This window comes from Dioscorea cayenensis, unplaced genomic scaffold (assembly GCF_009730915.1).
Source record: "Dioscorea cayenensis subsp. rotundata cultivar TDr96_F1 unplaced genomic scaffold, TDr96_F1_v2_PseudoChromosome.rev07_lg8_w22 25.fasta BLBR01001457.1, whole genome shotgun sequence".
Taxonomy (NCBI): domain Eukaryota; kingdom Viridiplantae; phylum Streptophyta; class Magnoliopsida; order Dioscoreales; family Dioscoreaceae; genus Dioscorea; species Dioscorea cayenensis.
The window spans coordinates 67,608-80,994 of record NW_024087848.1 but is presented as its reverse complement, the minus strand read 5'-3'; the positions used below and the strand labels follow the sequence as shown (position 1 = coordinate 80,994).

Here is a 13,387-nt window from a genome sequence, read left to right as displayed (position 1 = left end):
TTGTTCCTAATTTTCTAATATGTCTAACTCTATTAAATGAAATAAACCTTATGATATTATCTACGTATTTAACAATGTTTAAAGTCATTTTTTATTCATAAAAACTTCTAATGTTTTTTTAATTCTTACATGTATTTTTCTCTAGTTTCAAATCCATCACCATTTATTATCTTATTTAATAGGTTAATATGATAATATTTAATTTTTCATTTTACACTACCATGAATTGATATATGTTATCATTATTTTCTCTCATTTTTTATTGCTTTCAAATACTAATCGTTGATTTACCATTTTGATTAATTTTCTTAATTCTTTTAATATTTTTTCTTCTATATCCATTTTTCGAAGATATAACTTTTCAAAGTGATCATTCATAGCTATATTTAATTTACTATCTACTTGTTCAACTTTTTATTCTAAACTATATCCTGGCATATTAGAACCACAATGATTCATCTGACATTATTTCATATTTTTCTATATTATTTATAGAAGTAATTTCTTCTTTTTTTCCTTTTTATTTCTTGTAATTTATCATTTGATGTCTAAGTTTATAAGATAAGCCTATTACTTTTAATTCTTTTGAATTTCTAGGCATGTTTTGTTTATATCATTTTTCAAAATGTTCACTTTCTATTTTAATGAGGCTTGGCATGTTTATTCTCCTATTTTATTTATATGTTTTGTTAATTCTAATTGTATTTTATTAATTTTTTTCCTATCATTACTTTTAATTGGCTAGCTCTTTATTAATAACTTCTAATATCTTAAGAGTTACTTGTCTTGTAATATAATTTTCTAATCCAATTTTAATATAATGAAGCTTATTTAATATTACTAATATATTTTGGTGGTTTTTCTTTAGCATACTAGTTGCTAGTGCATTTCTTTCTACTAGATGTATTCTTCTAGGATTTTAAATTGTTCTTCTATTTTGCATGTTGGTAGTTTTAGTGGAATCTACTAACCATAAAATACTTATTTCTTTTGTATTCAAAGATTACAATATATGTTATTTGTTTTATTTATTACTACTGTGATGGATATTACTATTACTATCACTACAAGATGGTTGTCTCATACTGACTAAATTTAGAGGCGGATTTATAAATTAGCCAGCTAAACCTCTATAGCAGCTGATTTTCAAATTCAACACTATAGATTAGCAGCATATTATAGCTACAATGGTTGATCGATATATTGGCAGCTATATTTATGGTTTTTGTCGCAAATTTTTTAAATAACTACTATAGGCATATGTTTATTATTTTTTTAACAATAATTTTTTAGTGGCCAATTCTTGTGTTAGTCGCTATATATATTAAATTTTAAAAATTATATTTAAGGGCGGAAAATGATCTCCACTACTTTTATCATTTACTACAATTAAACTTTATTAGCAGAAAAAAAATCTTTGACATAATATATTACTTAAAAAATTATCAGAGAAAGAATTTACTTTCTGGTACTAATTATTATGTTTGAAAAAAAGATAATAATAGATTAAAATATTCCACCTAATAAAATTATTAAAAAAATTTAATTATCATTATGTATATATAAAATAATTATATATATAAATTAATTATAAATAATCACCAACATATATTAATTTTTAATATATAAATTAAAATTTAATATATATATATATGTGTGTGTGTGTGTGTGTGTGTGTGTGTGTGTGTGTGTGTTTTGGAGTTGCAATTTTTAATGCAACGTATTGATATGATTATTCAATATTAGAAGGTAGCTAAATAAAAGTACTAAAAGGGTTTTTTGAAAAAATTTGTTTTGTTTTAAAAATCTAAAAATTGTAATAGAATAAAAAGGAAAAAAACAGACAGGCTCAAAAGCTTTAAACTCCACCCACTTTTGGCCTTTCACATGCTCAAGTGAGCTCTTCGCCGTCTAGATCGCTGCTTCAAGGCAAGTTGTTCTTAATTTAGGCTAGAATTTGGATTTTGAGTTTTTAATTTTTGAGCTAGCATTGGTGTTTGGAGACTTCAATGTAGGGTTAGTGTTAGATTTTCATGTTCTATTGTTGTCTATTGAGGGAATTTTTTTCTTATTGTGTTGACAGAGAGAGGTTGTTGGTATTTGATAAAAAGGCCTCAGAGAATCATTGAAAAATACAATTAAAGGATTTGGCGAGAGGGTTAGCAAAGAAGAAAATCACTGGGGATGAAGATCCGATGAGAGGTTTAATGATTTCAGCCCATTTTTAAAATATTTTTGTGGTTTAAGGATTTTATTGCTGTTAATTAATTAAAATTGGGGTATAGGCAATTGTATAAGGTTTATAAATGAAGTCTTGATTGATGGGTAGTAGAAGAAAATAGTAAAATGAGAATGAAGCTTGCTTTTCTGATGGACTTAAGAAACATTTCCTTATTCCATGCTTAGAATTCCCTACAAAATTAATACCACTTTTTCTTCATTGAGTTAAAAGTTAGCATTCCGATTTTTATCAGGACAAAATAGATCACTCATTTTAATAGATGATGGAGTTTTGAAAAGAGATACTTGTTTAAAGATAACATAATGTACATTAATCTTGCAGTAAAAATTTCATGCTTAACATCTGTTAGAAGTAGAGAGAATGAGAAAGTGGAACAAGTCTATCTCTAGAACACACATTACATGAGTGACCCTTTGGGTCTACATATAGAACATGATAAGTATAAATATACATCTATACATACATATACATGCATACATACATATACAATACAACAATACATCTAACACCCCCCCTCAAACTCAAGGCGGATCGTGCGTCTTGAGTTTGGATAACATGAATAGATGCTGATCACGTGTCTGCGCCTTGGTGAAAAAATCAGCCACCTGGACCTCTGTAGGAAGATAGTGAAGTGATACAGTCTGGGCACGTACATGGCATCGTGTGAAGTGTGCATCAACACCAATATGTTTGGTCAGCTCATGCTTGACTGGATCTGCAGCAATCTGAAGGGCACCAGTACTGTCACAGTGAATAGGAATGGGAGATGTGATCGGTACACCAAAGTCCTGTAGAATCGAACGCAGCCAAAGCACCTCCTGGACGGTAGAAGCTAACGCACGAACTTCAGCCTCAGCACTAGACTTAGCAACAGTAGGCTGTTTCTTGGTCTTCCAAACAACAAGAGAAGAGCCAAGAAAGATACAGTAACCAGATGATGAGACCCGATCATCGGGACAAGCGGCCCCAAGTAGCATCGGAATAGGCTGCAATGAAGAGTGGACTAACATGAGTAGAACAGACCACGAGATACAGTGCCACGAAGATATCGCAGCATCGAATAAGATGAGCATAATGAGCGAAGTGGGTGCCGCAGCGAACCGGATCGAGGATGTGAACTGCATGGGAAATGTCTGGACGAGTAACGGCTAAGTAGACCAAACTGCCAACCAGATGTCGATAGCGGGAAGGATCAGATAAGGGAATCCCATCAAAGGCACGAAGCTGCAAATGTAACTCCATCGGTGTAGCAGCAATACGGGTATCAGTCAAACCAGAGCGAGCAAGTAGGTTGTGAGTATAACGCTGCTGAGAGAGACGGTAACCATCCGGATGAGAAGTAATCTCGATACCCAAGAAGTAATGAAGCGGACCTAAATCAGTCATCAAGAAGGTCTCACATAACTTCTGCTTCACAAAAGTAATGTGAGCAGAGTCATCACCGGTAAGTATCATATCATCGACATATAGAAGAAGAATGGTCTGCCCACGAGAGGAAGAGTGAATAAAGACTGCCGGGTCATGTATGCTCGGAGTGAAACCAGCAGCCTCAACTACTATACTGAACCGCTCAAACCAGGCCCTGGGAGCCTGTTTGAGACCATAAAGAGCGCGGCGAAGTCGACAAACAGACCCCGAAGGCACCCGAAGGCCAGGGGGAGGAGTCATGTAAACCTCCTCCTTCAAGTCCCCATGAAGGAACGCGTTCTTCACATCAAGCTGATGAAGAACCCAACCACGAACAGCAGAAACAGCAACCAAAGTACGCACAGTGTGCATGTGGGCTACTGGGGCAAAAGTCTCCTCATAGTCACGGCCATACTCCTGCTGAAAGCCACGAGCAACCAATCGCGCTTTATAGCGCTCGAGAGACCCGTCAGAATGAGTCTTCACACGGTAGATCCAACGACAGGTGATGGGAACGGCATGAGAAGGAAGGGGAACAAGATCCCACGTATGAGTCCAAGTCAAAGCTTCAAGCTCCTCTGCCATGGCAGTCCTCCACTCAGGTAGTCGAACTGCTTCTCGGTAGGTACCTGGCTCAAAGACATCTGAAACACTGGTGCTAATAGAAGCATAACGGACAGGGGGATGTAAAGTAGAGCGATCGCGTAAAGAATAAGTGTGAGAGTGTACCTCGTGAGCTGGATCGATAGTAGGGAGAGGTGTCGGAAATAACCGGCCGAGATGGAGGCTCGCGGGATCCCGGCGGTGGTATGTGAAGCGAACAGGTGGGTGAGCAAATGGAAGCGAGGGAGGAGGGGAAGACACTGTAGGAGACTCAACAGATAAAGGAGGGGAAGAAACTGCAGGAGACTCAGTAGATAAAGGAGGAAAGGGGTCAAGGGAGGAGTGAGAAAGAAACTCAGCTGGAGGGTTGAATGATGAAGGAGAGGAAGACACGAGGGAGAAATATGCTCGCCAGAAAGGGGTAGGAAAAAAAGGAAGGATAGAGGGACAGAGGGAGATGGGGACTCAGTGGAAGAAGGAGAAGCATAGAAAGGTGTGGATTCATCAAACGTGACATCACGGGAGATGCGAATACGACGAGTGACGGGATCATAACAACGATAACCTTTATGCTCAAGGCTATATCCCAGAAAAACACATGAAACAGACTGGGATGTTAGCTTTGTTCTCTCCCGAGATGAAAGCAAAACAAAGCAGCGACAACCAAAAACACGAAGATGATCATATCGTGGAGGTGTCCCATGAAGACACTCACCTAGACTACGACCATTAAGGTGAGAGGAAGGTTGTAGGTTAATAAGGTAAACAAAGCAGTGTTGACGCTTTCAGCCCAAAAAAATGAGGGGAAGAAAAAGCACCTAGAAGAAGAGCACGTGTCGTCTCCAAGATGTGACGATGCTTACGTTCGAGCAACCCCATTCTGAGGATGAGCCCGTGACAAGATAAGCGAGGCAAGGTACCTTCAGAAGACAAAAAGGCACGAAAGGCGTAAGAGGTGTACTCACCGCCAGAGTCAGATCGAAAGGTCTTAATAGAGGCAGAGAACTGGGTGTGGATCATAGCAGAAAAAGTGCGATAAATAGACAATAACTGGCTATGGTGAGGCATAAGATAAAGCCAGGTGAATCGAGTGTAATCATCTATAAAAAGAACATAATAGCGATGACCACCTTTAGAGACAAAGGGTGCGGGACCCCAAACATCGAGTGAATAAGTTCGAAAAGGAGCGATGAGTCCGAGATACACTCAAAGGATAAGGGACGTTGGAGTTGCTTACCAAGTTTACTGACCAAGACAAACTACATCGGAAGGAGGAGAGACGACTCCTAAAAACGCCATGACGAACAAGGGACGACATACGAGGGACGGACATAAGTGGCCAAGACGATGATGCCACTTATGATGAGACCGAACTGTAGTATAACAAAGTGATGAATTGGTTCGGTGAAGATGGAAGACGAAGGGAATCCAATGCATAAACTCCATTTTGACGACGGCCAGTTCCAATCACCGTCCCACTGCGATCCTGCACACGACATGAGGTACGATCAAAGATAATCTGGCAATCATGATCAGTAAGCTGGCTAACAGATATAAGATTCATGGATAAACGAGGAACATGAGAGAGCGAAGGAATTGAGAAATCACTAGAAGAGAAATGACCGATGAGGAAAGCAGGAAGAAGTGTGCCATCGGCAGGCGTAACACGGGTGACGTGAGATGGTGAATGGGAATGGTGCAGATGAGTGGCATCAGGGGTCATGTGAAGAGAAGCACCAGAGTCAAGAAGCCAGAGAGGACAGAAACTACCAAGCGGATGGAACAATCGAGGTGGAACTCGCATGTCTAGTAGAGGATGTAGAGTCCGCTAGATAGAAGCTGCTGAGCTCGCAAAACATAGCTAAAAAGCTGGCGATCAGGGTAGGGAGACAATGCAGTAGGAGAAGCTCGTGTAGAGTGAGGTGTTGGAAGAAGAGGTGGAGTCGGTGAAGAAACAACAGTGTGAGCGACGTGCGGAAGCATAGAAGAAAATCGGGGAGTCAACGAGAGTCATGCCCCTCGCTGGAGGAACCCCGAATGTGGATTCCTCCCGATGATGAGCAACAATGAGATCCATAAACATCCATTTTTTTGTTTTTTTGTTTTTGTTTTTGTTTTTGTTTTTGTTTTTAAATCACTATCAATGTTTTGTCATGTGAGGACAAAACTTCACATGAGTACTAGAATTGCCATAATAAATATATAGTATAATATAATTACTATGATTAAATATAATATAAAAATATATAAAAGGAGATGATGGTGGGGTTGGCGAGATGAATATATATATATATATATAACAATCACGACCGACCACTATGCACCAAAAAGAGAATTCTTGGGAATTGAATGGCCATGTGATGATCTTTGAGATAACGCTCGATGGTTGTTGAGATGAAGATAAAACACATGGTGCGAGATCCAATGTAGGGATTTGAAATGTCACTTAAACCAAGGCTAAAAAAAAAAAAATTGCAAGAGAGGGATTTTTGAGATGTGGAGGGGTTTGGTGGTCTATGTGGAAGAGGGAAGTCGGGTGGTCCGTGAGGGAAGAGGAAGTCGGTAATGCAAGTCGTGGGATTTTTGAGATGTGGAGGAGGTTTGGTGGTCCGTGTGGAAGAGGGAGTCGGTGGTCTGTGAGGAAGAGGAAGTCGGTAATGCAAGTGGAATCAAAAGTAAAGAAGATTGAGATGTAGAGACTTGGCGATCTGTAAGGGGAGGAAGTCGCCCGAGCGATAAAGGGGTCGACAAAGAGAGAACCCGAGTGTTTGTTTTTTTAACAAGGAACAACGAAGCAAGAGGAAAGAAAGGGATGGGGTCGCGACGGTGGGTCGGTGGCGGTGGTCAGAGGAGGGAGAACAATTATGACAATATATTGACAAGGGGAGGCTCGGGGTGAGAAGAAGGCCGGCAAGAAAGAGGGAGAGATAGCCGACTGTGCATGCAGTGTGAGAGAGAGAAAGGAGGTGGTGGCGGCCGGCGGTCGCCGGAGGAATCTAGCCGTCTGATACCATGTTAGAAGTAGAGAGAATGAGAAAGTGGAACAAGTCTATCTCTAGAACACACATTACATGAGTGACCCTTTGGGTCTACATATAGAACATGATAAGTATAAATATACATCTATACATACATATACATGCATACATACATATACAATACAACAATACATCTAACAACATCATCTTGCAAATAGACCATATAAAACAAATTAAATGAAATATGTAGATGCTTCCACAATAGATTGTTATACAAATTGTGCATGCAGTAATCATGAAAATTATGCACAATAGATTAATGGATAGAACCTTTTCTTTTATCGGATGTGTTAAAGGAAATTAACTTTTTATCTTATGCTAGAATACTGATCCATTTAGGCTATTTTGAAATATGTAGATGCTTCCACAATAGATTGTTATACAAATGGGACTTAAACTGGTATATAAACTATTATTCACTGCCATCAAGATTTTCTTTTACTAAATCGTGACTTGAAGAAGTCCAGAAAAATCATTTGTTTTTCTTTTAGGGTCATGTGAGATCAGAAAATCCTAAAGATAGAAATTCTTGACCAGCTTATTATGTGCAGGGTTGTTTACATATTTCTAGAAATACTTTTTTTTATATATATATCGAACCTTTTAAAATATTGTGTTTGTACGTCCAAAATCCAAATAGCTTGTTTCTATAAACATTTAACTAAAACATGTGGACAAAGTTTTGTAAACAAATTTTTTTGTGGATTGAGTAAGAGAAGGGACAAACAAGATAGTTTCAGCAAAACATCAAAAACTAAGAGAGGAATAGGATTGACATTAGAATTGGATGTATTCACTTCATCTAAATCTCAATTCAACCTTTGGATAAGTATAAGTGTTTCTCCAACACACGTAATTAATTTGCACACACTCAATTATACAAATAAATAACTCCATATATAGAACTATTTTGGAGATCAGATAAACATTAACATTGATTTGATTATCCATATGAAAATACTAATTAAACTATTATATGTAATTGTGGTATTGACAAGGTCCCCTTGCGTATATCCCGCAAGTGCACGGGTTTGTCGAAGTAATAATCCCGGATGAGCGGAAATCGAATCTACAGGGAGTAGGGAATAAAAATACTTAATCCGCTTCTGAGCTATGTGAAAGATCAATAGTGATAAGTGTAACAATGATTCAATTCTCAAAAGTAAAAGCAACAAGTAAGAGAGCACGAGTAAAGGAGGATGTAAGGCAATCGATAAAGATGGGGTACTCGGATAATGCTCCAGCTAGGATAATTGTTTCAAGTGCAAGAACCCTCTATTATGCTTCCTAATCGATGCAATAGTGAGTCGTGGAAATCCTTAATTACATAGTCCCAAATCTAAGGTCAACTATGCCTAACTCTATACATGTCCCGGAGGAGAGATTAGATAACCTCTCAACCTCGCACTCGAATAGAGTTGCAAAGAGCTCTAGGAATTCCAAGTGATAAATCTCTTCCTAATTACAAACCTAACCCTTTGGTTCTGGTGGAAGGTCCCTAACCACAATTAAGCTCTAGATACTAAGATCACCTCAACGCTTCACTCCGTTACACGCGCAACTAAGCCCCAGCGGAGGGTCATCCCTTAGACTATTCACTCTATTATGGCCGCAAAGAACTCAAGGAACGGAGGTAGAATCTATCACGTCAGAGGGGAAAGGGGACGCTCCTGTACCTCTCGACTCACCCCCTCAACCCTCTCCAACCTAGCTTTGTCTAACACTCATGGTGTGTCACTCACTCACAAGATTACCAACAAGAACTCTCAACCCTAGTGTCACTCTAGGGGAAATGTTCATACAATCAAGCATTCAAGGTTGGAACTCACAATAAACATCAATTAATTGAAAGCATAATAAAGAGATTTAATGAAACAAATACATCCTTGGCTTCACAAATACCCAAGTACCCACTAGGGGTTTAGCTCTCCATGGAGCTAAGTACAATCAAAGAAATAGAATGTAAAAGCAATGAATACATAAAGAAACCCCCTCGATGGTCATATCGATGGTCTTGTGGAAAGTCCTCTACTGGTCGTCCAAGGATTCCCTCGTCCGGTATAGGATACGCCTCGACGGAAGCTCCCCTACCAACCTTCTTCCTAAGGAATGACGATGTCGGAGCCATAGAACCTCTCCAAAACCTTAGCCAATACCCCTCAAAACCCTAGCCGAAGCCCTCTCTCAAGTTGGGGAAAAGATGGAAAAAAGAATACTAAAATCGGGGCTGAATCGGCTTTAAATAGGGCTAGAATCGGGCGACCACACGGGCCTGTGGATTTTTCACACGCCCATGTGGAATTTCCACAAGGCCAAGTATAATTTCCACACGCCCGTGTGGATTCCCTGAATTCATGTTTTCTCGGCGGCTATGAACAGTGCTGCTACAGTATTTTGCTGCAGTTTCTGCTACAGTATCCGGCCTGAATAGCTTCCCGAATCCATGCTTTCATCGGGATAACGCAAACGGGCACACGTTCACATCGTGGATCACTTGCTTCTTTAATGATGGATAAATTGGTGGAGATCTTGTTCTATGTGCATAAGTCGGAATGCTTGAGTGTGACTGCCCTTCTGCCCCTCCAAATGGTTGTGCTAACTCAAATACGAGGAGTTTGGCACACACTCTAGCATCTCGCACCCGACCTATGTCTTCGCGTTTGAACCTTAGCAAGATTTCCTCCAAAATCGGTGCACTATGATCCACATTGGCTTCTTTCCTTCATACTCGGCCTCACAACCCTACCTTCATAAAAGTAACATAAAAACACATATTAGTGTAAAAACATCCGAGAAGAGTAATGCTCAACATAAGGAAAAGAATGCTTCGCATTAATATCACACAAGCACTTATCAGGTATGAACAAATATATATATATATATATATATACAAGGAATAAAACTATGTCAACTTCCAAATTCCAATATATGTGACACCATGAGATTGTAGTTCCAAGAATGGATCGACCTAGTTAGATAGGCAATACTAGTGAATTATATATTTTTTTAAACACTAAATAGACTTATTATTATTATTATTATTATTTCAATTGCAATAGTGGATGAACCATCATTCATTAAAATTAAGGAAGTTCAAACAAAACTAGGGCATAGAGTATGGACATTAAAACCTATTCATTAGGTTTAAATGTTTCGTTTGTGCATGATACCTGTTTTCTTTGTTTTTTTTTTTTTTTAAAGTGAAAGCTATGCTCTTTCACTTACAAACCATTTTATTTACATGATTTCCTTTTCCATTTGATCTCTAGGATGATTTGTTTATTGTTGGCAAGTGTGTAATCTAGTGTTTCTGCTTGAAAACTCATTAATCAGTGTTTAATGAATTACATAATGATTCTTTTTCTTTATTTCTTTTCAAAATTTTTCAGATATAGATATCAACAATTCAGATATGATAAATTTTCCATTAATCAACAATAGGAAAAGTTATCTCTTTGCCTCCCGCCCGCCCTCCTTCCTTCCCCCTCCTTCTTCTTTCAGTGTTCAACGAATAGCTTTGCATTATATGTTGACATGTCTGGCCACTCTTTGCCTAATTAATTTGATTTTGAGAAGAGTACATCATCAACAAAAATTGCAAGGGTGGGTGATAGATAGTTTATGCCAATCAACATGAATGGAGTTTGAGAACTGGATACGAATTCAATACTTCTTTAATAAAGCAGGTATTTCTCATAGTGATAGCATTTTTTTTTAATGCTCTATCTTGGATTTTCAATCATTGGACTTTTTTCGGGAATGATATATAGGCAAATTACTATTTTCTTCCTTGTCATATATAACGAATTCTTTTTCATTATTTTCTAATATTTGGTCTCAATTTTGTGTCTATAGGGAATGTTTCGTGATTTCTTATATAACTACAAAACTCATTATTATCATCTTTTGAACATCATTCCCTACACAAATTTTCTACTGCATGTTAATCATTTTATTTAAAGTGCTTGACAAGTCAAGTGCTTTGTGAATATTTTACCATATTGTTATAGTCTACATGATGGAGAATGAATAAGTCGATGCCATGTATGCCATAGATCTTCCAAGGCAAGGGTTGGATGATCAATAAATTAATTGGAAATCAGATTTAACCAATAGAGATCTCTATTGAACTACTACTTTTGCATCAATGACCTTGTGATGGCCATGCGCCCCACCTCTCAACTTATTCTTGTTTATTCTGAATCTATCTGCCTTGTATGTAATATATATGTATGTGTGTGTGTGTGTGTGTGTGTGTGTGTGTGTGTGTGTGTGTGTGTGTTTAGATACATCTTTTAATGTTATAATGAGATTCAATTAATTTCTAGGAATTTGACATGCTCATGAATTGCTTCTAGAGGCTCACTTTGGAGCTCTAGAGCATAGACTCAAAAAATTGACACTATTATACGCATGATGATTGCTAAATAAAACCTGTACTCTTGCACTCATATGAATATACTACATCTAGTCTAAGGATAGTTAACCCATCTATTTTATTGCTCAATAGCTCCATGTGGGCTTCAAGTTATTGTTACTACATCAATCTTAATCTCAAAAACTCCACATGCCTTGTCCAACTTTCCCTTTTGTATTCCACTAGTAGTTATTAGTTATTATCTCTTTAATTAGTTGCTTGGCCACCTTTGGGGTTATGCTACCAAGTGTTGTTCCCGCTGTGACATCTATCAACTAAAAGGTACATTGGTTCAACTCATGGTAAAATGTTTGTACCTTCATCTAATTAGGAAGTTCATGATGTGGTCATCTTCTAAGGAGATACTTGTACTTGTCTTAAGTCTCAAAGGGTGATTCAAAGTCTAACTAAGTGTAGAAGAAGATTTCATGAAGCTTGGCTGCCTTGGTAGATGGAAAGCATCTCACTAAGAATGTCTCAGTTATCAGTTCTATGTCATAATTGATGCTTGAGATATTAATGTAAGCCACTATTTATCTTACCCTTTCAAGGGAATGAGAATAGCCAAACTTTGATAGCGTCGTCTAATATCCATTAATCTTCAGCATGTCACACAATTCCATAAAGCTGGCTATGTTAGCATTAGGGCCTTCATTTATTAACCCATCAAAATCTATTATTCCTTGAATCATCAGTCTAAAAGTTGGCTTGAGCTCAAAATTTTTTTTTGGCACCATTATCCTCACAATACTGCCTTGTGTTATTGTAATTGATGGATTTGCATATTTAGAAAATGTTCTTTGCTCTTCATTTTGCACAACCATGGCTACTGGCTCCTCAATCTCAATCTCTTCTATAAGATATCCTAGTCTCTAGTTCAGGGGAAGGCTCTCATAACCTTTAATGAAGATTTCTCACTATTTCCCTATTATTCCCACATAATTTTCTTTGATTCCTTTGAGTTATGCAAAATTATATTGCATAAATAAAGACACAAGTGAATCAAATATCCCAAGTTGTAGAGTAGACAAAAAAAGGGGGTGAGAGTATAAAAATGAAAATGGTTAAGTATTATCATCCTATTGAACTTAACATCCTAAGTCCCAAGTAACGACGCAAAAAATATCGCCTAAGATGGCTATGCCTATTGGTTAACACAAGATCACATGTTGGCCAAGTAGTATATTGTGCTAAGTGTCAGAAAATATCGCAAAATATAAAACATAATCATATGAAAGTGGAAGCAGGGAAATTTACAACATTAGCTAGATATTTTGATAAACACCTTAATTATATTAATTTTGATTAACTATAGATATGAAAAATTACTATTGAATTTTCCAAATCTATCCCTGTGATCATCCTTAATCTACTAGTGTTAAATAAGTCCCACGCCTCTAGATTGCACTACAAAAGCCTGAAATAGCCTTCTTTTTCTTTCCAAAGTGCACGGCTAAGGTTAGAAAGAAGAGAGTAAAGTGGCTAGAGTTAAAGAGGAGTCATGTTTATATATAAACTTCATAAAGTATAATTGTCATTGTGCCATTATGAACATGACACATGACTCCAAGAGCAAATTTTGTCTACAAGAAATTATAATTATGATTAATTATTCAATTCCATCAAACTTTAATTGAAATTTAACCTTATGAAAAAACCTAGCCCAGTTTATAATTTTCT

The 13,387-nt window shown here is 37.4% G+C and overlaps 1 protein-coding gene across 1 annotated transcript; it reads right to left on the bottom strand.

Moving 5' to 3' along the window:
* Positions 1 to 4,209: 4,209 nt before the first annotated feature.
* Positions 4,210 to 5,551, bottom strand: LOC120256467. The gene is made up of 4 exons (XM_039264136.1): positions 5,503 to 5,551; positions 5,173 to 5,352; positions 4,379 to 4,548; positions 4,210 to 4,278 (listed from the first exon to the last, which is right to left on the bottom strand). Exons 1-4 carry the CDS (start codon positions 5,549 to 5,551, stop codon positions 4,210 to 4,212), a joined length of 468 nt encoding a protein of 155 aa, XP_039120070.1.
* Positions 5,552 to 13,387: the final 7,836 nt, after the last annotated feature.